The sequence below is a fragment of the Lipophrys pholis genome, assembly GCF_963383615.2.
Source record: "Lipophrys pholis genome assembly, chromosome: 8".
NCBI classification, from domain to species: Eukaryota; Metazoa; Chordata; class Actinopteri; order Blenniiformes; family Blenniidae; genus Lipophrys; species Lipophrys pholis.
The window spans coordinates 12,779,601-12,806,097 of NC_137630.1; the positions used below are offsets into that span (position 1 = coordinate 12,779,601).

At 43.0% G+C, this 26,497-nt stretch overlaps 1 protein-coding gene across 1 annotated transcript in view; it reads left to right on the forward strand.

Moving 5' to 3' along the window:
- The window catches only part of bsna (bassoon presynaptic cytomatrix protein a), a 150,804-nt gene that overhangs the window by 112,422 nt on the left and 11,885 nt on the right, over positions 1-26,497 (forward strand). The window contains exons 5-14 of the mRNA XM_080470444.1: positions 1,349-6,724; positions 7,481-7,522; positions 8,066-8,233; positions 9,133-9,389; positions 9,533-10,466; positions 13,934-16,430; positions 17,332-17,832; positions 19,390-19,739; positions 24,134-24,227; positions 25,891-26,022. Of these exons, the coding sequence (XP_080326570.1) occupies positions 1,349-6,724; positions 7,481-7,522; positions 8,066-8,233; positions 9,133-9,389; positions 9,533-10,466; positions 13,934-16,430; positions 17,332-17,832; positions 19,390-19,739; positions 24,134-24,227; positions 25,891-26,022 (10,351 nt within the window). The remainder of the gene's footprint in view (positions 1-1,348; positions 6,725-7,480; positions 7,523-8,065; positions 8,234-9,132; positions 9,390-9,532; positions 10,467-13,933; positions 16,431-17,331; positions 17,833-19,389; positions 19,740-24,133; positions 24,228-25,890; positions 26,023-26,497) is intronic.

Sequence of the window (26,497 nt, forward strand, 5' to 3'; positions counted from 1 at the left end):
GATTTGTAAGTTGAACCAATTACCTTCTACTTGAGTGGTGGGTGTCTGTGGCTGCTTGGAAAGCATGTCACTGATTCCACTTCACATTATACTGACACTGCAAGTGGCAGCAAAGCATTCACGGATTACTTTAAGGACGGACACAGAGTGAAAGAGAAAGACAGAGAAGAGAACGAGTGAAATAGGGCCTTTTCTTCCGCTTCACGTTTCTGTACAGATTGGAAGCCCATGAATATGTTAAACCTTCAAGTCGTCAGCGCAAGTATTGCCGCTTCCAGCCTTTTGTAATGTGATGCAGACCTTGCTTATTTGGAAAGCAGCTAACAAACAGAAGCACAAAGAACCCAAAGTACAGTTTCTGAAGTATTGTCACCATTTAAAAGGTTTTCTAGGAAAGATTTCCATATTTCCAGTTTTGTATGTTTTCTTCATCTCCCCTTCCATTCACAAGGTTAGTCCCTTTGAGATTATGACGTGGCATGGTATGAGCAAACATCTGACACAGAGCCATTGATGAATGAGTTTCTAAGGACATTTTTATGCTTCAGTCACATTAATTTTATAGTCTCATTTGAGCGCATTATCAAAAATAAAACTTTATTTCCATCTCAAAGCAGTTGGACTAATCTCTTTCCATCAATGGCTCAAGAAAAGTGTTACACTACGTATGATTTAAGACAGTATAGTATAACCGTGTAATTTATCGTAGTACTGTTAATTATTTCTCTTCAGATTAAATTAACACTTTATCAACAAGTTTCATTACAAACTGGAATTGTACTTACATAAAGTGGTTGTTCAGGGTTTGTTTACTGGGTAGATATACAGTATAAGTCTTGGAAATAGAAAGGGTGAGCCTTTAGCTTTTTTTTACACTACATAGACTGTTAAGTTGTATCATATTTAATTTAACATCTATTATATTGTTATAGAAGCATAATATGGATTAAATTTTAGCCCACTTTCCTTTGGTTTTGATTAATCAATAATTGTGGTTTGCATCGATATCTGCACTGCATTCTGATTTCCGCCATTAATTGTTCCAATATTAATGAGTATGCTTGTTTATGAAAAACTATTTGGATGAGTTTGAAACATTAATTTTGTTGAGTTATTCAGTTTCATTTGAACAAATATTCAGAACAAACTCAAATATTGAATTTGTATTCTTTATGTTAGTGTTTTTAACTCTTTATCAAAATGAACTTCCAGATATCCGAATTTGAATTTTATGTATGCTTGATTTGTATGCATGCCCGTGGCAGATTTTTGTATTTAAATATGCTACTTCTTCCAAGACCTAATGCTTTTTTGTTTTATTTTCTTTGTTTTGTTTTTCTCTTTTCAGGATACAAAAAACAACAGCACCCACGACTTGTCACGCAGCCCTCAGAGCCTTAGCGACACTGGCTACTCCTCTGATGGCATCTCCAGCTCACACAGTGAAATTACAGGTCTAATCCAGGAGGAGGAAATGAAGCTGAGTGAACGGGGAATCATTGGGCGGGGCTCCCCACCGAGTCCTTCTGAAATCACCAAGTTGGAAAGCTCCATGAGGCCACTGCTGGAGAAGAGTCTCTCCGAGGAGAAGCCAGACAGAAGGGCTAGAAAACATCGAGACAGAGACTTGGACGATCGAGGGAAGCAGCGACCACGGTCCCTGTCAATCCCACCTGATGCGTACGACTCGGATGAGGAATTAGAGGACATTCTGGAGGAGGAGGAAGATGGCGGAGAGTGGGATGGTAAACGGAAGGAAAGCAAGGAGGAGAAAAAGGAAAAGAAAAAGAAGGAGAAAGAGACTGAGCCCACCGAGATGACTGACGAGGAGTTCATGAGGAGACAGATAATGGAGATGAGTGCTGACGAAGACAACGAGGAGGAAGAGGAGGACGAGATGGAGGAAGATGATGATGAGGAAGATGAAGGATATGGTTACCAAAAACCTAAGAAAAGCCACCATAAGCACATCTCTGACTCGGGGAAGGAGAAAAGACGTCTTCAGCACCACTCCAGCAGTTTTGAGGAGGAAACCAAGAGCTCCACTGATGTCTACAAAGGCTCACTGGAAGAAGGTGAGGAAGATGTAATGGCCTCACAAGGAGGCCTGAGGCGCTTCAAAACTATTGAACTCAATAACACTAACAGCTACAGTCGAGACATGGACCTGAGCAATGAAAATGATTTGAGCCTTGACCGCGAACCGGAGCTGGAGATGGAGAGCTTGACAGGATCTCCTGAGGAGCGTTCTCGTGGGGACTACTCCTCAACTCTGCCGCCCACTTCATCTTCATATGGCTCAGGACAGTCTCCTACATCCATCTCATCAATGGAAGAGGACAGCGACAGTAGCCCTAGCCGGAGGCAAAGACTGGAAGAGGCCAAGCAACAGAGGAAAGCTCGCCACCGCTCTCATGGCCCTCTTCTTCCCACTATTGAAGACTCCTCTGAAGAGGATGAACTGAGGGAAGAAGAAGAACTTTTGAGAGAACAGGAGAAGATGAGAGAGGTGGAACAACAGAGAATAAGAAGCACTGCACGAAAGACCAAAAGGGACAAGGAAGAGCTTAGAGCTCAAAGGCGCAGGGAGCGGTCCAAGACACCACCTAGCAATCTCTCACCAATTGAAGATGCTTCTCCAACAGAAGAGCTCAGACAAGCAGCAGAAATGGAAGAACTCCATCGCTCCTCAGCTTCTGAATATTCCCCTCAAAGTCTGGATTCAGAGGCCGAAGGATATGAGTCTAAAATCTACAAATCAGGTAGCGAGTACAACCTTCCTACCTTTATGTCCCTCTACTCACCAATAGAGAAATCATCGACAACAACCACCACTACAGCACCATCTTCAACTTCCAAACCACTGAAGAGCGCTGAGGAGGTTTATGAGGAGATGATGAGGAAAGCTGAAATGCTTCAAAAACAACAGAAATTACAGCAACAACAACAACAGCAACATGGAAGACATGGACAATACTATGACGACGACATTAATGGACAAAATTATGATGATGAGTATGAATATGAACAAGATCAAGCAGGATATGACAACGAGGCAGCAGAAACTGAGACAGATATTTATGAGGAGATTCGTCAAACATCTCAGAACATTACAAAGATGCAGCAAGCCACAGATGAGCAAGCAGAAATTGAAATCGAGAGCTCATATCAAGACAAACAGCTTTTAGATACAGGCTCCGCCTTTGCTAAGCTCCTGGAGCAAAGCAATGCTCTCTTGACTCCGGGGACCAGTCCTACACAGATCTCAGCTCCAGTCTCCTTTGCCGAGACAGGTGGACGAATCCCTGATGTGAGAGTAACTCAGCACTTCTCTGCAAAAGATGGACACAAAGACAGAATCAAAACCCAAGCAGGAAAGAATGGGATAACTCCAACAGTTGCTGCAACCACTATTGCTGCTTACGGTGTTTATGCCAGAGATGCAGTCACTATTTCTCAAACTGGCACCAGTCACACCATGACGTCCAGTCAGTCTGATATAGGTCGTCGCCACGCTGGAAGTACTGCCACATCCTCAGCAACCGTCTCAAGTGTATGCAGCAAGATTGCAGAGATTACCCAGGCCTATAGTCAACGAGAAGTCATCACCAGAAGGGTTGGGGAAACCAGGGGTGTTCAGGTGCGAGATAGCTCTACATCCTCAACTGAAAGAATTATTGAGCCACGTTCTCCTAAGTATACCACTTATTACAGGAGCACGAGCCCTCCCCTCTCTCCATCACCACCACCACAGAGTCCCACTCGTTCTCCGTCTAGGAGGGCTACAGCTGAATTCTCTACACAGACTTTCAATTCAGCATTGCGAATGGAATCTGGTTCTGGGCCAACATCTCCAGTTATGGCTCAGTCAACTCAAACAGCACACCGATCAGTGTCCCCACGGCTCTATCGACAGCAGTCTTCCCAGGATGCTCCATATTCCCCACCAGCAAGCCCAGCCAGGCCAATGACAGTCAACACTGCTACTTCTCCCCTGTCTTCACCTACCCGATTTAGCCGCCAATCAACATTTGACAATTACTCCCCCTGTGAGAGCCCTCCAGATACACCACCTTACCAACAGTCTCCTACACGCAGCTTTTATAGAACACAAAGAGTAGAGAAGGTGAATGTGGGAACAAGTATGGTCACCACAGCCAGCACGTACACAAGAGGGTCCATATCAATGGATAATATCTCTCTCTGTAGAATATCCACAGTCCCGGGAACTTCTAGGGTAGAGCAGGGACACATGATCCAAGGTGGAAGTGTTGTGGATCTCAGAACAATTGCCAAATCAACTCCTATCATTATGACTGACCAGGGAATGGATCTAACCTCTTTAGCTACTGAAAGCAGAAAATACCATGGAGGGTCGGAGGCCAGCAGACATTCAACGATTGTACAACCACTTATTATGAACCTGAACACACAGGAGATAACCACGCCAACCACTGTTAGTGTCACTGTAGCTGCATCTATGTTCATGTCCCAGCCTAAACAACCGACAGTGTATGGTGATCCCCATCAAAACCGTGTTGATCTGGGTCAGGGTATGGGCTCTGCAGTATGTCTATCCCAAAACAAGCCACCCTTTTCACCTCCATCTGACCCATCAATACCAAAAATTGATGCAAAACTTGAAGATCTCAGTGTCCAACAAAGAGAGTTACAGAAACAGCAAGAGAAGCTGCAGAAACAACAAGAAATACTTGAACAACAGTTACAGCAGCACCATCAGATGCAGCACCATCATCACCAGGCATCAGCTTTGGCCAGGTACAACCTTGCAGGCCAAGTCCCACCTTTACTGAAAAAAGACTTACTAGTCAGCCAGACTACCACTGCTTCAGCTGTGGTCAGTGCTGTGTCACCAGTCGTCAACCCTGAGTTGTATGGCACTGGTCCCATTGAGCTGAAAGGGAAGTCCAGTCCCCCTGGCTTAATGCCAGGTGTGAAATCACCACATAGTGTCATAGTACAGATGGATGGAGGACCAGAGCCATCCAGGGCAGTGACTCAGCTTGTGGCGGTTGAAGAAGGACAGGATGCAGTAGATTTAACAGGGGGCCAAATTAAATCTGATAATCAACCTGCCTGTTGCGACGTTGTTTACCGACTTCCATTTGGTGGAAGCTGCGTTGGTGGTTCTGAGAAAGAGGGCATCAGGCCACCATCTGCTCCCCCTCTCACCTATGACTCTGACCAAGAAAGACAACCTGTAAGATACCATGAGTATCCAATGGACGGACGTAAGGCCTACACGTTACCTTTTCCTGGAAGGCTGCAGCCTTCAATGTCTGATACAAACCTTGCTGATGCTGGGCTACAGTCCTACCATTCAAAACTGGAACCACATCTTCAAGCATCAGAAGAACTTGCTATGGATTTAACTGCTATGAAACAAGGCTATGGAGGATTCATGGGGATGCAGTATGGTTCATATACAGACTTACGACATGGAGGAGACATTACAGCCCAATCTTTGCCAATAAGAAGATATAATTCTCTATCTAACATCAGTTCAGATTATGGCTATTCTGCTCGTGACATTGCTAATTTCCAAGAAGCTAATCTGGCTCAGTACAGTGCCACAACTGCAAGAGAGATAAGTCGCATGTGTGCGGCTCTAAATACTATGGATCGATATGGAAGCAACCCAGACCTGATGCAGTTTGGCAGTATGGGAAGAGGAACTGGACTTGGTGCTTCCAGATTTGCAGCCAGTCTTGGCCTGAGACCAAATCTCCTATTTGGACTTGATGGAAAGCCAATTTCTCACAGTCAAGCATTAACCAACCTTATCAATGCCAGACAGGCCAGCTTGAGAGCTATGTACCCTGCTGCCATTAGGTCCTCTGATGGAATGATCTACTCTACTATTCAGACCCCCATAGCTTCTACGCTTCCCATCACAACTCAGCCTGCTTCAGTTCTTCGCCCATTACTAAGGGGAGTCTACAGACCATATCCCTCTGCCAACATGACACCAGTACCCCTATCTAGTCTTAGCAGACTACCAACAAGTCCCAGAGTGCCCTTATCTGGACAAACTCCAATCCGATACCCAGCACCGGGCCTTCTCCAAACAACATCAGTTACTGACACTACTGCTGCTGCTCCGACAACAACCTCAGTACCAGTTGGAGCTTTGGTGTCTGCAACCATGGCGACTCCAAGCGCTACAGGGCAGGATGAACCTGTTTACCTTGGGAAAGGTGCCACTGCAGAGGTCACCTCAGTTCAAGGAACAGTTGTCATACCAACTGAACCACAGCACCAACCAATAAATCTATCACAGGCACACCTGCACAACCAACAACAGCAGCAGCAGCAACCACCAACTACTGCTCAACAGTCACAGCAGCATCCCCCTGCGGGGCATGCATATCCACCCTCAGGTCCTTCTCACGCACATGGCTACACCCAACCTCAAGCAGGCCCATCGGCCCCCTCCAGTGGCTTACCCCTCGCAGGAGGTCTTCCTCCATTCCCTCCACCCGGGGCCATACACAAGGAAGGTGAAACCGAAGCAGAGAGGCTGCATCGACAGCAAGAGCAGCTCCTACAGATGGAACGGGAGCGTGTGGAGTTGGAGAAACTGCGGCAATTGCGCTTGCAGGAGGAGCTGGAACGGGAAAGGATAGAGCTGAAGCTGCACAGGGAAAAGGAGCAGATACTGGTGCAGAGAGAGTTACAGGAGCTGCAGACCATCAAGGAACAGGTAGAGGGAGGGAAATTTGGAGTTTAGAAATGGAATTTAGAGCTTAATGGTGTCTTGCTTTGTGTGGTTTTTGCGTTTGCACTGAATATACGCTCACTTGTGGATTTTATTTTTGTTTTCTGTGATGGTGGTTCTTGTGGTGTATCTTGTTCAGTTAACTTTTTCTATATCATTTGAAATTATTTTTATTAAGTGGTAAACTATTTGAACCTTATATTAGGATCAAGCAAATTCTATTTGCATTCTATGCATGCCTATCAATGCATGCCTTTTAGCAAGTCTTTAAAATAGTACATGGGACAAGTTTATTGATTTATTTGTTAATCAGTAACACTATTCTACTATGTCCCTGGAGTTTCTCTCTCAACTTCTTTGGTTCAAAAATGTTTGCATCCAACTTGAGTTATTGAATATAGATGTGTTGTTTGCATGCTATGTCTTTGACTGGGTATTTACCTGTATCTGTGTGCATGATCGTGCCAGTAGGATGTGCATTAGAAAATTTTGTTGGTGAAGATGTTTCATGTTTCGTTTGTTGGTCTGACTTACTGTATATTCAGAAAACAGGGAAGTGGTTTCACATTCCATTTATTGGTTTGTTTGATATACAAAGAATATGCATTAAATTATGTGGTAAAGATTTTTAATAGCAGCACATTTGAATATATTGCATCCATTACTTCTAATTCACCATCTGTAAATGTTTTAAGAGATAAATGAAGGGCTAACCTGACAATTTTCTTCTCTTTTTGATAGAACAAGCAGTTGAAAATCTTTCAAGTTAAGTCTGTTAAACAGGTGTGGAAGCCTTCGTTAATAAGAATGAACAGAAACTGAATGCTTACTCTGCATCTCATAACCTACAATATAAGCATAAAAAGAAACCTAACTCCTTATTTGCACCACCCTGTCATTTTAGCAATAAATAAAATGCATTAAATTTTAAATTTAATATGCACATTACATGACTGGTAACAGCATTTACCAGAACATGCCGCACTTCATTTTTGTTGCACCTCCATTCTTGGCTTTTGCAATATGTACAAGTTTGACTAACTTGGAACCATTTTCAGAACTAATCCATCAGCTCAAATATTATTCTGTGTTATGTTTGATTTTAGAGATCTTGTGATTTGATTTGCTTTTTTGAATTTTATCATTTTGAAGTAAGCCTGGTACCCAGCAGTAAAAAAAAACTTTGTCCCTTTCTATACCTTTTCTGTGTTTCTCTCAATTGCTTTCTCACCTTGTCTATTCCCAACCTTCATTTGTCTGATTCCATAATTTGTCTTCCCCTTGTGTTCTTCGTCTGTTCCTTAATATCCACCAACATCTCTGTAGGTGCTACAGCAGCAGCAGCATGAACGGGAGAAACAACTGGTGCTGCAGCGGGAGCAGTTGGCCCAGCAGAAGTCCCAGCTCGACCAGATCCAGTCTTTACAGCATCAGCTCCAGCAGCAGCTCGAGGAGCAGAAGAGGCAGAAAACTGCTGCAGCTCATGGTGTGCAGGTGGGTTTTCTGAACAACAATGGCAACTGATTCATGAGATCACCTAGAGCAACTATGTTGAAGGCTTCAACTACTACACTCGCATGTACAGTTTTGATTTGAGGCTTTCTATTTCATCTACCATTTCTTGACGAGCAAAAACAGGAAGGAAAATATTGAATCTGGGAGATACTTTGAGTATCATGTGTTTCTATAAAAGAGAGTTGATGAAATATTACCTGTTGAACTGGTAAATAATTGACTTCGTAAGCTTTAACCGTCTGCATACAGATTGGTCTTGCACTAAGAGATGACTATAAACAGGGCTGCCTGCTGTCACGATAACAAATATTGGACTAACATAGGATCATAAGTTCTACTTTTATGAGTGGACACTGTAAAAATCAACAACAGCTGATGTATTTAATTTATATTTACCCATTTCTTTTCACGTTGCCTCAGTGGATCATCTTCTTTCAATACCCTATGTCTCTTGCATCCTCCTTTCTCTCACCAGTCTCCTGCATGCCCTCTCTTACTGCATCGATAAACCTCCTCGCTGCACTTCCTTTTCCCCTCTTTACCTGGAATCTCCATTCTCAGAGGCTTTTTTTGATATGAAGCTGCCATCACTCCTACATACATGGCATTTCTCAACTCCATCTCTCTAACTCTCCCAGCAAACCCTCGAACCTGAGCTGTTCTTCTAATGTGGTTAAGTTTAATCTTACCCAGAAGTAATTCAGTTCAAATGGTGATGATTTTCATTCCCTCAGTAGTTTCAAATGTTTTGGAGATTCCTTGATAGGGCAAGTACATTTAGTACATAGTGTCAAGCCCATATATTCTCAATCAACAATAAGTAATGAAATAAAACCAACAACTTAGATGCCGTAAAACAATATTTATTTCCTCTCCAGCTGGATATGAGCGGACAGCCGCTACACCCGTACATCGACTCTCATATGGGCTCCCGCTCCCTCCCCAACTCCTCATCTGAGATTTGTCTGAGGACTCAGGAGGAGCACATGGACACCAGGACCAACATGAGGAAACACAGCTCAATGACTAGACTGACCAGGGACAGCTTGGACGGAGATAGCGCAATGTTCTACGGCTCCCCCCGCAGGATTGTGGACAGCTGTGTGCAGACTGATGACGAAGACGGAGAGGAGAGGTATGTTTGTCTCTGTGCTGACTTAGTTGTTCTAAATATATTGGCTGCCAGTGATCCACACACAAGTATATTGGCACCCAGATCCTACACATAAACTGGCTACTTTCCCGCATGTGTTTGTCCTGCGTTTCCTCTCCTAACAGATACATGATGCGCCATCGCACCAGGAGACGTGGTCGCAGTGTTGACTGCTCCGTCCAAACAGATGACGATGAGGACAAGGCTGAGACTGAGCATCCGGTCCGACGACGACGTTCCCGCTTCTCCCGGCACTCTGAGTCCAGCGCAGCAGGCGGTGGTTCTGCAGCTTCGACCGCCACATCTACTGACACCAAAACTGACACACACAAGATGGTCTCCTCCAGCATCGCCATCCAGACCATCAGGGAAATGTCGTGCCAAACAGAAGTGGAGCACCTGGGAAGAGTCTCCCCGGCAATTCATGTGACAGTACCTGATCCGAATAAAGTCGAGATTGTGCACTACATCTCCGGACCTGAGCGAACCCAGAAAGGACAGTCTCTTGCATGCCAGACAGACCCTGAAGCCCAGTCACAGGGGGTTGTTGCCCCCCAGCTTAGCGTACCAACCACAGTCAGTCCATATTCTTCTTCTACGAGCACTGGAACGCAACAGTCGAGTTCTGTCGACCTTCTAACCCAGCAGCGCCAGCAGCATATTGCAGCGAATGCAGCCAAGTTTGAGCGACGGCGCCCCGATCCACTGGACATTAACTATCAGCCTCACAACCACCTTCACAACGAATCTGTCTCCAGCATCATCCGGCAGCAGCAAACAGCCCCCAAGTCTCCACAAGTTCTCTACTCTCCCGTCTCACCGGTGTCCCCTCACCGCCTGCTGGAGACTTCTCTGTCCAGTGAGAGACTGAACAAGGCCCACGTCACACCTCAGCAGAAGTCCTACACAGCCGAGTCTCCCCAGCGACACCCATCCATGCCACGGCCCATCAAGAGCACCCAACGGTCCATGTCTGACCCCAAGCCGCTCAGCCCCACCACTGACGAGCACACCAAGGCCAGACTGACCCTGTACCAACAACAAGCTCTTCAGAACCAGGTAAAGTCGCTAAAATCAAAGTGATACACAGAAAATCATTGGGATCAAACAGCATTCAATAGTTTAGAAAGGGACAGATGTCTTCAAGATGAGACTGGCACAGTCCTTAGATCGTTTATAAAACAAATTTTATAGACAAGACAATCATGCAAGATGTAGAAGTAGATACATTAGCCTCACGTTTGGTTAAAAAGGCCTATGGTCCAGACAAAATAGACAGATAAAGTTAACTGTGAGAAAATAAAAGAGTAAAACAGTGTAGTTCTAAATTACTGCTTATAGCTTCCTCAAATGTGGATGAACTTGTAATGAATCATATAACAATTAAAGATTAAATTACTTCTGACAAATCCATTAATTGAAAATCATCTCAAAACTGTGTGAAATGAAGTAAGATAAAGATAAACATTCCTTTATTGTCAATGCATACGCAAGATTTGAGCTCGCTGTCTGAAACATTGCTCAATGTTTTGTCAAAAGAAATGTTTTCACATTTTACACTTTAAGGTCAAAGTGTCTCTCTAAGTTGTAGTGAGGCTGAATGTTTTGCTTTCATTTACATCCTCCAAACCATCACTGTCATACTGGGTAGTGATGCAACCCCAGAGAAGTGTTTCCTCTTCAGGACTTCCTGCGGTAATGAGTGAAACAGCAATTCCGAACAAAATCCACAGGGTACTTTTGATAACAAAATATAGAAACATTGTAAGAGGGGTAAAATTTGGTTTTAATAGATAGCTTGTTAAAACCTTGGACGAAATATCCCTGCACAAATTCACAGTCATTATCTTTGCTCTAGATAGCAGTTTGACTCACTTTTATGTTGTTTGCTGGATTCCCAACTTTCCATAAGCATTAATAATGAATGTCCTTGGTACCTTTGAATGAAACTTTCCTTTCATTCGCTGTTGCCCTGTTTTTATTTCACAATAGCTGTAAATGTTTCATGTGGATGCTGTGATGAGTTATTCCCTTTGTTACTGCTTTTTAAGATGTTGTGATTGTTTTGTCCGTCCAAACAAACTTAATTAATTTCGCTCCATCTGTAGTCTAAAACCTACATGTATCATAGCTACAATGTAACGCTGAATACAAAAATAAATATTTTGAGTTTGTTTAAAGTATTTAAGGCCAAAACTTAATCTGTCCAATGGGCAGCATAGACGATTTGTGATGGCACACTGCCAATCCCTGGTATTCTTATTCATTATTGAGATCACTGTTTAACTGCACTTATAAAATACTAGTGGCATGAGGGACAAACATTTTGTAATTCTGTGCATTAACAGCTATTCTGGAGTCATTAGTTGCTCCCTTGTATTAAAAAGCTTGAGCGCTAACATTTTTAAACGTAAACTGTATACTTTACTGCCGTGTTGAGTGCGGTACATATGACTATTCATTAAATGATCAGAAAGAGTAGAATAATGAGAATGCTATTGTTACTTCTAAAGTCATTATTATTATTATTATTATTATTATTATTATTATTATTATTATTATTATTACCTTGTCCAGCAGTGGTGTTGTTGCAAGTTGCAAAATTATTACCATGTTAGCCGCTTAATTAAAATGTACTCACATTATTCAGGGTTAATCCATTTCAATGTTGCTGCCAAATCCCTCTTGAGTGTCTACAGCATTATTGAAGCTTGAAAAAACAATGCAAACAATGTGGAACATGCTTATGGGATGACCTTTTCCTCTCTGTTTTATCTCTGACAAGTCATCCATTGAGGTTAATCATCCAGTTCATTAGAATATAAGGAGTATATATTACAGATATTTATCTTGAAATATAGGTAGTAAAAGTTAAAAGTTGTCAAAAAACAGCATCTAACATATCAATATATGTGAAATGTATTCAAGTACAGGAACAACGTATTTGTACTTTCTTACTTGCCTCTTCTCTTTTTTAATGGTCCACCTCCAGCATCAATTTTGATCGACAGCAATCATTACATACTTATTCACAATAATGAATTCCTGTTGTTCATGCATTTTCAGACCTTACAGCATTTTACTGCCTACTTCTACCCATTGAAGGTGGAGTCTATGTTCTCACGCTTAAACAATGACACAATTTTTCTCTGGCTTCCTACAGAACATTTACATGAGTATAACACAATGTGATCTGTTTACTGGTTCAAAATACATCGAAACAGGAGAAAGGAATCCCGCACACATTCTGTATATCACGAAAATTTAAAGTGGAAATAAGAATCAAATCGAATATAGTCATTTAATGCGGCATAAGGCTTCACAATAGCTCCAAATTAATGTAAACCTTTTGATTTCTTCAGCCACACTAAAAGAGATTTATTTCTTAAGATTGATGTCTTTTGTCTTGCCTTTATACCTACTCTGTTGCTCTTCATGTCACTATCTTTATGAATGCAGGCTTAAAAATGAACAGTGCTTTATTCATTAATTACTATAAAGAGTATTTTTGAGTACATATTCCAAAATTGGCATGACATACAAACTCCTGAAAGTTTGGGTAAAGCAATACATGTCTTCTATGTTTGTCACATCATAAGATATTGTCAATAATCACAACGAGGTGTATATATAATTACATCAAATCTTTTCTTTAGAGAGCACTCCGCTCTCCCTTAAGATATTTGAGGGCATGTCTGATAAGAGAAAACAACTCAGTTGAAGTTTTTGATTTCATTCTATAGTTTTCTAAATTCATAATTTTCTGACGTAGCATATTTATATAATCCTCAACTTTGCTTTAAACAGACCTTAAAGCAACAAATCAACAAGAAAGATTTGTTTACCAAAACATGTAAAATAGTTAATAGACTGATTCAGCCCCTTTCAGTTGCCACTAAATGTCCTGTATTTGTATGTGCTCTAACACAAACTCCACTCTTGTTTCCTGTTGTCCTCGTCTTTTTTGTCTACATGTGTCTCTTTTGTCTCCCTTGTATGTCCCTGCTGTTGCGTCCTTTCCTTGTTTCTTTTGTTCCTTGGCCCTTTTATCTTTATGAGTTTTACTCCTCACTTCATCTTCCTGCTCTTTCCATCCTTTGTACACAATGTTTATTCCCCACCCTCTTCTAATTTCTGTTGAACATCTTCAAAAATATCATTATTTGTTGTTTTGTTTTTTTTACCTCTTTGTCTACTTGTCATTACAATACCTTCACATTTCTTTACAACCTTTCCCATTTATTTTGTTTTGTTTGTCTCCTGCCACTCCCTTATCTCTATTCATCTTACACTATGATTTAAATCACACAAATCCCTGATACCTTCACACATTTTCTCTGCATCTTCCACTTACCTTCATATCTCAATTCCATTTAACTTTGCTGCCATGGGGCCCCAACAATCCCTTTCTACATTGCCTCATTCTTCTGTTACATTTTTCCAATGCATTTTTTCCATACTTCTATGCCATTTCCATTTCTTCCCACTCTCCTATCCCTCCTTGTCTCTCTCTCCTCTCTCTCCAGCTGGCGGCCCTACAGCAGAGTTCCCTATTACGCAAGGTCAAGCGTACCCTGCCCAGTCCTCCTCCAGATGAGACCATAACATCAGCTCACCTGCCCATGATGACACCAGCCCTCCAACAGGTCTACCTGCCCTCCGTGCCCAGCCTCAAGCCCAGCTCCAGGTCTGGCCTGGCTGCTAAAGCCAGCCTCCTCAAAGACCTCACCCACGAACTGAAGGCCGTGGAGCAAGAGTCAACCAAGCTGAGAAAGCAGCAAGCTGAACTTGAGGAGGAGGAGAAGGAGATTGATGCTAAGCTGAGATACTTAGAGCTGGGGATCCACCAAAGGAAAGAGACACTGGTCAAGGAGAGGGAGAGAAGGGATATTGCCTACCTGAGGTGTATGGGGGACACTAGGGACTATATGTCTGATAGTGAATTGAATAACTTACGTTTAGCAGCTGCGGCTGCCTCACATGAGACTAATGGGCTACTTACAACTAGACCAAGCACTGCCCCCCTCAGCCAGTTCACCAGTGATCTCAACACAGCAGCCCAGTACCCACCCACCTCATCCTTCCTCTCTTGTCAGTACCCCCAGAGCCAAACAGCAGTACCATCTCAACCATCCAGTGTGCCATACCCGACTTCAACGTTCAACCAGCCTCCATACCCAACAGTGTCACAATCCCAGGCACTGCCACAACCCACGCCTCTTCAAAGCCATGGCCCCCCTCCAGGACCTTCCTACCAGCCTCAAACCTCCTTTTCATCCCACACCTACCCCCAAGCTACGCCCCCATACCCCCAGACTGACTTGGGGATACCAGCTGCACCTCAGCCACAGCCCCAGCCGGGGCATACAGGTTTTGGCCCTGCACCTCCTGGGCAGCCGCCATACCCCACCCACAGCTCACCTTATCCCAGTGCTGTGTCCTCCTACCCCAGCCAGACAACTCCTTACCCTGGGCAACCTCAAGCTGACATCCTGACAGTTCATCCAGGACGACCCAGGCAGACTTCGTTGGCAGATCTGGAGCACAAGATGCCCACCAACTATGAGACGATAAGCAACCCTACAGTTGTGGTCACAACCACAGCCCAGGACGCCTCCTATTCCAGTGCAGCCCCATCCTATGGTCAGTACACTGGAACGACTACCATGGCGAGTTCCTATGGACCCTATGGCTCAGCGCCAGTGTCGAGCAGCTACGGTGGGTACTCTACAATGCCCCCCAATACTTATGGCCAATATACTTCACCTGCAGTTAGTTCGTATGGCCAGTATACTACAACCACTGCAAATACGTATGGCTACACCACCACCACAGCCAGCTCCTATGGACAGTACACTTCTACAGTTTCCAATGCATATGGGCACTCTGTAGACAGTCCGTCGACCTACAGTACAGCAGATGGGATGTATGGGGCTCCTGGCTTAGAGCAAAACATTCCAAGAAACTACATGATGATTGACGACGTGAGCGAGCTGACGGCAAAAGATGGGCTGGGCACGACGACAGGGGACATGATGCATCATGGCGGCAGTGGGCGCTACCCGGGCGACATCCACGGCCACAGCAGCAGCACGACGCGCGGAGGAACAGGCAGCTCCTCCTATGGCAGGGCACCCGAGGAGGAAGCAGCGATGCAGGAAGAGCTGTACGACCACCACGGCAGGGGTAAGAGCAGCTACAGGCACGGACCACTAGGGGGCAGCAGCAGCAGCGTGAGCGCTAGCATGGGTGGGGGATCCCCCTATTACTATGACTTCGACTACAAACATGGCAGCATCCGCTCTGGGGTACAGAAACCTTCATCTTCCTCCAGAAGCCTTCTGGCTCCTGCTGTCATGTCCACCAAGCGCAGCAAGCACAGGAAACTGGGAAGTATGGAGCAAAAAATCTCCAAGTTTTCCCCCATTGAGGAGGCTCGGGATGTAGAGGCAGATCTGGCCTCCTATTCCTCAGTAACAGGTGGGGCTTCCCCCTTCTCCCACATTCGAGGGCGCCAGCTGATTGAGGATTACGGCTTCAAAAGGACTGCTTATGACAGCAGCAGTGGCACCACTCATGGTAGTCGATACTATGGTATGATGGTGGATGAGGACGATCGGATTTACTACACTTCCACCGGCCGCTCCCGTTCTACTGGGTACGGCATGGACAAGATCTCAGCAAAGGACTACTCTGGGTATCGCAGCAGATCCTATGAGAGAGACGACCGCTCCTATCGATCTGGCTACAGGGGGCGCCATCCAACCCGACAGTACTCTGAAGAGGAGAGCCCTCTCAGTCCCTTGGGGAGGTTCATGGGATCTGGGCGATCTTCAAGTTTAGGCCCCGACCCATATGACAGTCGTAGTAGTAGATATCATTACTATTATGGCCAGTATGGTTCCAGTCACTCGCTGCCAGATGTTCAAGACCACATACGGGACCTTCCCCGGACGCACGTCTACAAATCGGATGATACATACATTATAGACGATTATCATTGCGCTGTGTCAGACAGCGAAGGTAATTGTGGGGGCTGAATTCCCACACAGTCCCACTACTTACTACTGCCCCCACCGTTTATCTGAACGTCCCCCACCCACCCAAAGGCTAGGCTTAGCAAAGAAAATGAAAAGGAAAAAGAGACAGTTATCCGTTGCATGCTGATGTTTTCTTCTTCCTGAGAGTCACTTGGAGCTCTCGTATCAGTGGACTGCTGTCTGTCTGTCTGCCTGCCTGTCCGTCCGTCCTTCCGCCTGTTCGTCCAGTCGTCTGTTTGTTCAGTACTCGCATGGTTCTTCGGAGTAGTCGTTTTCATCATTCGCCACAATCTGATTCACTTGAAAGGTCTTTGCACGACACATATGCATTGTTATTTCTTTACAGGGTTATATTGTTGATTGTCTTTGGAATTAATCTTTGCTCTTGTGTGTTTTGACTCATGAACTGTTTGTCCACACTGCAAAACAGTCCGTTACTAAAGAATGTATGTTTTCATTTTTTCATTCCAAGTCAGATGTAGAAATACTTCACTGTCGCAATCGTATATATAAAGTCAAAGACATACGTTGATTGGCGTAACAGTTCCTTCAAGTTGATATAATGTGAGGCATACATTTTGCTTGATGTCAATAGCTTGAATTTGAATTCTCAAAACAAAAGAAACTGTCATAGCAGACAGTTTTGCAGTGTTTGTTTTCTGATGTTTAGTCTTGTATTGTCTGAAGTTGACGTGAAGTATATTCTGCATGGATGTAAATCTTTCATTTTTATTTTTCTGCCTTTCTTTCTGTGTCTTCCCCCACCTATTCTTTTCTTTTGCATGCGGTTGGTCTTCTTCCTGCCTTCTTTCTTCTTTCAGCCTGCATGCCGCTGTCTCCAAACGACATGGAGATTGACTGTGATCTGCTCTCGGTTTCCAAAGCCTACCATCTTGGCCAGGAAGAAACTGACTGGTTTGAGAAGCCACGTTCCAGTTCTCGACACTATGGCAGCAGCCACTCGACTGGGAGGACCCGGCATGGTGTGAAGCATACCTACCATGATTACGATGAGCCCCCAGAGGAGGACCTCTGGCCCCAGGATGAGTATGGCCAAGCTGGGCGACACTCATCCTCCCGAGACCACAGACACCATGGCAGTTCTGGTCGCCATTCGTCCGCAACACGTCATTCAGATGAGCAGAGGTCTTCAAGGTCATCTAAGGGGCATCCCAAAGACCCCACCCTGCGTCATGACCCTTCAGGACGATCTTCATCGACAGGAAGACGTGGTGATTCAAGGTCTGGAGGGTATCACTCCACTGACTACTCCCGCGATCCATCGGGGCATCATCATGGCCAGCGCTCCTCCAGACAAGCGGACCCGCACAGGTCCTCACGCAGCAAGTCCCAAGGGCCAGTCGACATGCAGGGCCAACCCCCAGGTACTTTGAGTCAATCTTTACTCTTGACCTTGCCTCTTTTATGAACTGTGTTTGATATTAGAAAAGCATTTCCTCTGTAGTTCCTGTCATGTCAAACATTTATAAATTTTCTTTACCTCAACATCATTTTTAAAAGACTGGAAAAAGAACTTTTACTAGTTGACCATGTGACTACAAAAACGGGTTGATCGGTATTAACAAACTCTGCTAATGTTTGCTTAACTGGAGCCATTTACATATGTTTATACTGTACATAATAAACATTCTAAGGTTATCTTGTCTTTTGGAATACAATGATGAAATAATAAAAGATTCATTATCCAACACTCACTGACTCTCATCTTGGAACTAAACCAGCTGTAGATCGCATTTCGTTTTTGAATAATAAAGACAATCTGGCACACTTACCAAATAAGTAATCTGACACATGCCTTAATATAAAACAGCTAATGTGTGTGATCTGATATGTACCTCATGTAAATGTGTAACTTGGACTGGTCATGTTGCGCTGCAGTGTATCTACAGTCGCCCACAAACGATAAACTAAATCTGGAAAAAGGTCACATTGTTCAAGTTTTATGATCATATTGATTTATTTTGAACCCGTTTATTAATATTCAGTTGCACAAGCTTACTTGACTTTGTTTAGAGTATTATAACTTGGTGTGTCGTTCTAAATATACATAATGGAATCACTTTATGTGGATTTGCCCTCAGGGATTTTGCAACCTGCTCATAGTCTATTAAAATGCTTGTAACCCAAATATTGCTACTAACACGCTGTTGTGTTGTGACATTGTTGTGTCATCCCAGATAAACAACTGTCTAACATATTGCAGAAAGGATCCCCAAAAAATTAAATGCAAGGTACTGAAATGTTTACTGCCGCAATAATGTGCTTTGATCCTTGAATGAGAGTCTTGTGAATTTAAACATATTTTAGATCTGAGGCAGAAAACTGTAATAACCTCATCATTCAGGCTGAGTTTCATACACTTTTACAATCAACTATCCCCTCAGGGATCAACAGTTTTAACTAACTATATCAGGCACAATTTCTGGAAGGAAATGTTTCCTGATGGTCGGACTGTGTGGCTGTGTTCCTCGTAATGCACTTATCAAATCACCGGTTTGATCTTTACGCACAGCTTGTGTTGCATGTCATTGTTTCAAAACTGCCTCTCCTGTCATTTGTAATTATGAACAGAATAATGAAAACTGAAATGATATTCTAACAATAGGGGAACTTTACCGTAAACTACATTTTCTGTTATACATTGGTTGTGAAAATAATGTGACTTGAGTAACCCTGGAGGAACTGGTGCCGCTTTCAGAAAACCGATGACGCAAACATCACTGACATGTTGGTTCTTTTTGAAACACACTTCGTAAGGAGTTCCATCCCGCAAAATTTGACACCAAGTAAAAATCAACAGGCTTTGCAGTGAAACTAGCAGCTTCTGATTAGTTTTATATTACATACAGTATGATGTAACTTTTTTTGTAATAGGATCATTCATTCGCTGAGCAAAAATCCATTTTGTTTTCTGCATGCAGGCTCCTCTAGGTCTGGCAGCTCTACCCGGGCTCAAGGCTCCACTGGTGGGCCGGCGGGATCGGGGCGGCAGGGTGGCCCGGGTTCTCAGATAGACGGGGCTCCAGGACAGAGGACCCAGCTTCAACAGCAGGCCCAGACTTCGGCTGCCCGGCCAGGGCAGCCCGGTGTCACTGCGACCACCGGGCCTCAGCAGCAGCCCCCAGCCCAAGGACAGGGCATGGGCATGGGAATGGGCATGGGTATGGGCATGGGGCAGGGACAGGCCAAACCAGGGCAGATGGGACCAGCTGGTGGACCCATGGGCCAAGCCAGGCAGACGGGCCCAACAGGAACTACACCTTCTCCCATGGTGAGTACAGAGAGAGAAAGATTTTTGAGAATTTAACATTTTTTTCAGTAAGAGGATGAATAGGGTAACAGAGTAATGCTGGATGAAGATGAATAAGGTAAGGGAGGCTACGTGGGGGGGAAATATTTGGTATTGATTGGGGAGGTATGGCCCTGCTATCAAATTCTGGTTAATCAATGAACTCAATTTAAGTGTTTGATCAGGAATAAAGATGAAATTTTAAGACTGATTTGAAAAGGTAATATATATTAATATAAACAAATTGCATATTCAAATCAAATTTGAATATGCAAACATCAACATTTTCCAAATGGAGTTAAAACATTCTTAGCATTTAAGGCAGGTGTGTTAAAGTCAATTTATCTCAGGGGCCACACACAGCACAATTTTACTGGGCAAGACCAGTAAATAATAGCATTATAAAATATAAATAACTAGAACTCTAAATCTCTGTTTTTGCTTTCGTGCTCAAAGTATTTTAATATATCATTAAAAAGTTCACATTTAATGAACTGTCCTTTTACAACCCATTACAAAACTTTAATTTGAATAAAAGAACTGCAATTTTGACAAAACCATGCCTCACATTTCACATGTGCATTGCAGTTTACAGATTACAGTACATTGTTATGAAACTATTTAGATCTTCAAAGACATATAACATTTGGCCACATGTAGCTGGAACTCAAAAATATAGTGGAATATCTGATATTATGATCAGAATAACATGTCAAACTCTACAAATCATCCTTAATACAAACACATTTCTACATCTGTGTATTAATCTGATCAACCTACTCATGTGCACCCCTGGTGGTTCAATGAATATATTTATTTCGCAGCCCTGATTGGACTCTGGGGGCCATAAGATTAACTCCCCCGATTTAAGGGATCAAATTGTTGAGAATAGCATTTTGACATTAACAAAGCTGAAAGAAATATATATATATTTAGACCAGCATCCTCCTAAAACTTTCTGCTCTTGATATGACAAACCATTACTGTAGGTTTATTAACACTTTTCCAAGTTTTAGTTGCACCCCTCCATCATCCCACGTCCCTCCATGCACCGTGAGATAAGAGCTGCTTCATCTCCTCCCAGTGCAGACGCTTTATTGAAATTCTGGTGCCTCTGCTGGCAGGCTTTATCTAACACTGTGATTAACACAGAGACAGCTGATAACTCAATGTTGCTGATTCACTGTCTGCAGTCTCCCTGCAAAGATCTATTCTCACCCTGCATTTACTCGCTAATCATAAATCCATGTAAATCTATTTGCCTGTGCGGAGTGTAAAAATCTGACCATGTCGCTTGACACAAAACTTGAGAGAAAGTAATGACGGTCTTCATTCTGGCTTCGGTAAATGTATGAAAGTGTGGCAAGTTCACAAAGCCACACTCACCCAGTCAGCTATTACCATCCTTGAAATTAGTCATGCCCTGCTCGCGCAGCTGAATACTGTTCATGGTTTTCATATTTCTGCACTGTGGTTCTAGCAGAGGGAAAGCGAAAGTATTCGTATGGTCTGATATTGAATTATGCAGAAATTGCTCTTGGAAATGACTCTAAAAGATCTGACAGGAAACCATAAACATAAAATGGAATTTCTTTCATGATAATTATTCAGTCTGAAAACTCATTCACTTATACTTTCATGTTTGGTCCATTGTGTAATTAAAAGCATTGATTTAGAGCCTATAAATAACAATCTGTTGGCTGCATCGTAATGCATCACTTCTGTTTCACTGCCGCTGAATTCGAGTCAGTCGGAAACAGATATTGCGAATTATTTGGCAACAGTCCAGCGTCTGCCAGGTCAAGATTATTTATGAAGATATTTTTTCGAGCCACAAACACTTTACAGAAAACAGAGCACTCTAAAAAGAGCAAGAAAATGAGGGAGATCAAAACGGAGCAGACACTGGACCATATTTCCTGTGTGCAGATAGTGCCAGTGATGGATATCAGAGCAGGTCTGCTGTGTATGTCTCTCCCAGCTACTCGGTGCCACAGACACAGCAGTTTAGTACGCAGATGTTGAGGGCAGGGTTTTCAAATAAGTCAGCGTGACATGGCAGAAATCAACATTCACTGACCTGCTCAGACGGGAAGAAGAAAAAGGAACATGGAGGGAGGCAGCAGCATTGGAGAAAGTAAATAATTGACACCAAACTGAATTCTTTAACAGAAGTTGTGAGTATATGTATTTTCCGAGTTCCAAGTTCCGAGTTCTTGATGACAGTTAGTTACTTTTGTAAGATGTATTGAAGTTACTTGCTAAGTTATTGACTAAGTTTTTCCCTTAAGAAAGTGATTTGTTTTTCTTTCTGGATTTATTTGGTTGTTTGTGTGGTATTGTTACTGTGACACATTAGCTGAGTCATCCGCACTGTGTGTGTCAGTCTGAAGCTCAATTGAAGTGACATCGATTTGAGGAAGATGCTCTAAAGCAGATTTATGAACTTGGTGTCTTAACTGTGCCGGAGTCTGAACTCTGAACTCCGTTTGTCGTAGAAAAACAGCAACAAACGCTTACGCTAAGGCATCGCCAGAGGTGGGTATAGTACTTAAAAAATTTACCCAAGTAAAAGTAGAGCGGTCATCCAAAGAAATCAGTAGTAAAATACTTGGATTGAAGCCTACTCAGGTAGTGAGTAATTCCGTGTAACCTCATTGACATTGTTAAAGAAGGATGTAGAAAATTGAGATAAGATTAAACAATATTATTTTAGTAGACTAAATCTCTAGGAGTCTAAAGTAAATGCATTTTAGCAATTTATGTAACCCATTAAGGCAAATAAAGCCACAAGAATTTGGTAATAAATCCTTTTTACCCCACTTTAAATAGCACCGACTGCTAAATGTGAATTTAAACACTTTCTTAAAATACGAAGAGTTTTACAACTTGAACAACATTCTTACATTTTAAGAACCCTTTGTCAGAGTGATTATATTTTAGTGAATAATTCATTGGAAAAAATCCGATAAGGGTGTGTATTTGAATTGGCACTTTGTGCAGAATACTACAGAACTTTGTTGTGTATTCCCGAAGAGAACTGAAGAATTATTCAGAAAGATATTTCATATTGTCACCACTTAAAATGTTCATTGTGTATTCTACAATAAGTGTTACAGCTGTGATTTACAATCCAATATGAATGCATCAGAGACAGCGATGGGATGTGACAGATTCAGGAGACTGTCAGTCATGGGGATCACCTGGGAGACCGGCGGAGTGAGAGGTGAACCACTTCGTTCTGGCTGCGTGCCAGACGGGGCGGGTTAATCACAAGACCGGTGCATCACAGGTGCTGTGAGTTCAAGACGGCGGTGAGGTTACTGACAGATGACAGATTTTTCATGTCATTGTCAGTTGGGTTGAGCCAGTTGAATGCCAGTAAATCAATAAAGTAGTAACAACACAATTGCTTGTTAGCAGTACGAAGAGAGTACAATAGCGTACCACAATCAAGTATGGCGTGAATGAATAACACAATGTAAAGCGTCAATAAGTGTCCTGAAAAGCGTTATATAAAACCTATGCATTAATATTATTATTACAATGTTACAGCGCTCGTACAGAAAAGCAAAAGAGACAACAAGCCAGTTTTGACTAAATAATTGTAACCGCATTTCTAAATTATTATTATCATAATGAGTTTTCAGAGCTTACTGCCATAGGTTTTGGCATTAAAGTACTTGATAACAAGAGTTGAGTTTATAGTGGCTTACTCAAATTTGATTCAGCTTGATGACTCAAGACAAAAACATAATAACATGAGGATCTGTGCCCAATTGTTCGCCAGCAGTCGCAACGATCTAAACTATGAATAACCTCAACACCGGTGTCAAATCTATCAATAACTGCTTTACAAGTTTAATTTGGAATGCGCATACAGGCTGTGATCTGTGTGAATGTTTCCAAGAAACAATTTCTCCATGAACCTCGGAGCAGAAAGGAGAAATCTTCAGATTGACAGCTGACAGTGTTGAAAGTCATGCTTCAGTCACTCATCGTTCGGTTCGCTGTCACAACACAACACAATAAGGGAGCAGCTCTCCGTGCCATCTTCTCTCTGTCTGTGCTTCTCTTTTCTGCTTTCTTTTTCACGCGTCCTGTTTTCCTCTGGTCCCATCTCTCACTGTCCCAGCCTGTTTTTATTTTTTTATTTTTTGGTAAACACAGACGAATCCCACATCTCTCTCGCTCCTGTCTGTCACTGACATCGTAAATTTGTGACAAATATTTCCCTGTGCTGTCTTCAATATCCAATGGGTTTGCAATGAAAACGGTGAAAACAGGGTGTTTGTGTGGAATTATGAGCTTTTGCTCTCTCTCTCTCTCTCTCTCTCTCTCTCTCTCTTTCTCTCTTTCTCTCTCTCTCACTGCAGGCCAAGATTGACACACCTCCAGCAACAGCTATTGGAGCAAAAGCGGCACCGGTCATGGCCAACAAGACTGCCCAGCCCCCACTTACAGGCATAGGTACTGTACACACACACACACACACACACACACACACACACACACACACACACACACACACACACACACACACACACACACACACACACACACACACACACACACGGCTTGGCAGCGACTGCACACTCCATTTGAGTTATGTAAGCACTCTGTGCTGTTTCGTCTCATCTGCACATAATCCTGCAGCAGAAAACACAGACGAGGAGTTTCACTCAGTTGCAGCAGATCAGTCTGAATGTGCCAAGTGGCCACATAATGAGTTAGTCAGGTAATTTAGTCACTTTGTGGAGTCTGTTGGGATTCGGCCAAGACTCTGCGTGGAGTTTAAAAAGGACCCGATTTTTAAACCTACAGTCAGTGGATGTGTGGCTCAACATTAACATCCGCAAATGTGTGTTGGGAACAATCCTGGAGAGAAGTGTTTCTCTACTCTGGCTCTCCTTTTGCAGCCTTTGAACACGGTAAGAATTTTGGTCACAATGCACCAGTGAGGAACTGTGAGTCGTATGAGCACAAAACGACAGCTTGTTCATCTTCTCATTGGTTAATTTGGTGCATGCTTCCTAACATCAGGGAAAGAGACGTTTGGATTTGGGAAAGATGTGATGCGAAAGATTCTTTTTGCGATTCGATGCCTCCTAAATTCATAGCTGATATCATAAATACTTTGAACAAAAGTTTGTATGTGTTAAAATGAATACGCTGGAGCATCAAAACCACACGATGTGGAAAAATGGACCACACCAACCATTTTAATAGATACACTGCCATCCGTTAGGGTGCCAGGAAAAATTAAATTTTTTTATATATGTATACTGTATATATATATATATATATATATATATATATATATATATATATATATATATATATATATATATATACTAGTTGCATTTAACAGCTTCATAAATCTCATTTTGTGGATAACTGGTACCACTGTAATCAGCTTGAATCAAATAATTCCCTAATTTCCTAACCAAAAGGTTGCAGCTACGGAAAATGTTCACGACTCAATATGAAATGAATGTTGATGTTGTGTGCTATCCTGGACAAGTGGCACGTTCAGTACAGGACAAACACAGAACACATGCGCTCACCGTCACTCCTACAGGTCATTTAAAGTGACTTTATAAGAACAGAAAAAATAAACAATTGCTGCAGCACTGCAACTTTCTGCCATATAAACTATCAAAATGAATTATGTTGCACCAAATACAGAAACAAAGTCTGAATATATGCTATTGTGCGGCCCTGATACAATATTGTACCTCTCATGTCAACAGTCTGCATAAACCTAATCACCCAGATTGTCAAGTGTTCCTTGCTGGGTTAAAACTGTCATTTATTTCAGAAAAATCTGTATCCAGAAAGCCTCCAGAGGTTTGTTTTAGTAGGTCTAATGACCAGAAGTCAACAGGAATCCTTCAGCATTCAGAACAGAAACACGGCATGAGCCTCAAATGAGGAGTGATGTATTACTTCTACTATGAAAGCACAATGAACAGACACACCTGTTGAACATGCCCTCAAACTGTAAACCTGCACAGATTTTAATTCTTCTCTCACTCGGGGTCCTCATCTGTTCTTCCCTCTCTGCTCGCTGTCACTTTCATCCCATCATCCTCTGCCCTTCCTTCCATCTCTGTGCTGTCTTCTTGCGCAGGCTCCAAAGCGGCTCCTCGGCCTGGAGGCATCGGCAGCGCGGCGGCGGGTCAGCCCGGCATGGAGGGAGATGGCATGTTTTCCAAGATCCTGCCCGGCGGAGCCGCTGAGCAGGCTGGCAAACTGGGAGAAGGTATGAGCAACAAATGAGCAGAAAACCGCAACAGAGCGGAGTGCAGGATCTGTTCAAGAGACATCCCAGTATTAATGCTGTTTGTGAACGATAACCAACTGATGAACCCCAAACGACCTACAAACACAAGACCCGGTGGCTCAAGAGGCCCCCGTCGCTCGATTAGAAGAGCATGTTGATATTTCTTCCTGGATAATCATCTGCAGAAAAGACAGTAACGCTTGTGACTCATCACGCAGCTTTCAAGCGAAACATCAACCGAACTGATAAGTGACATGTCTTCTACAACGGCCTCGTCATTAGGACAGTGAGATAACAACAGATTCATTGTTCGCACAACAACAACAGCTGCTGCTGCTGCTGCTGCTGCTGCTGTGAAGCAAATCCCCCGCTCCTGCTCGCCGTGACTGTTCAAATCGAGCAAATTAGGATTTTATCTAAATGAAGGTGTTACTAAATTCTTAAAAATGCAGTT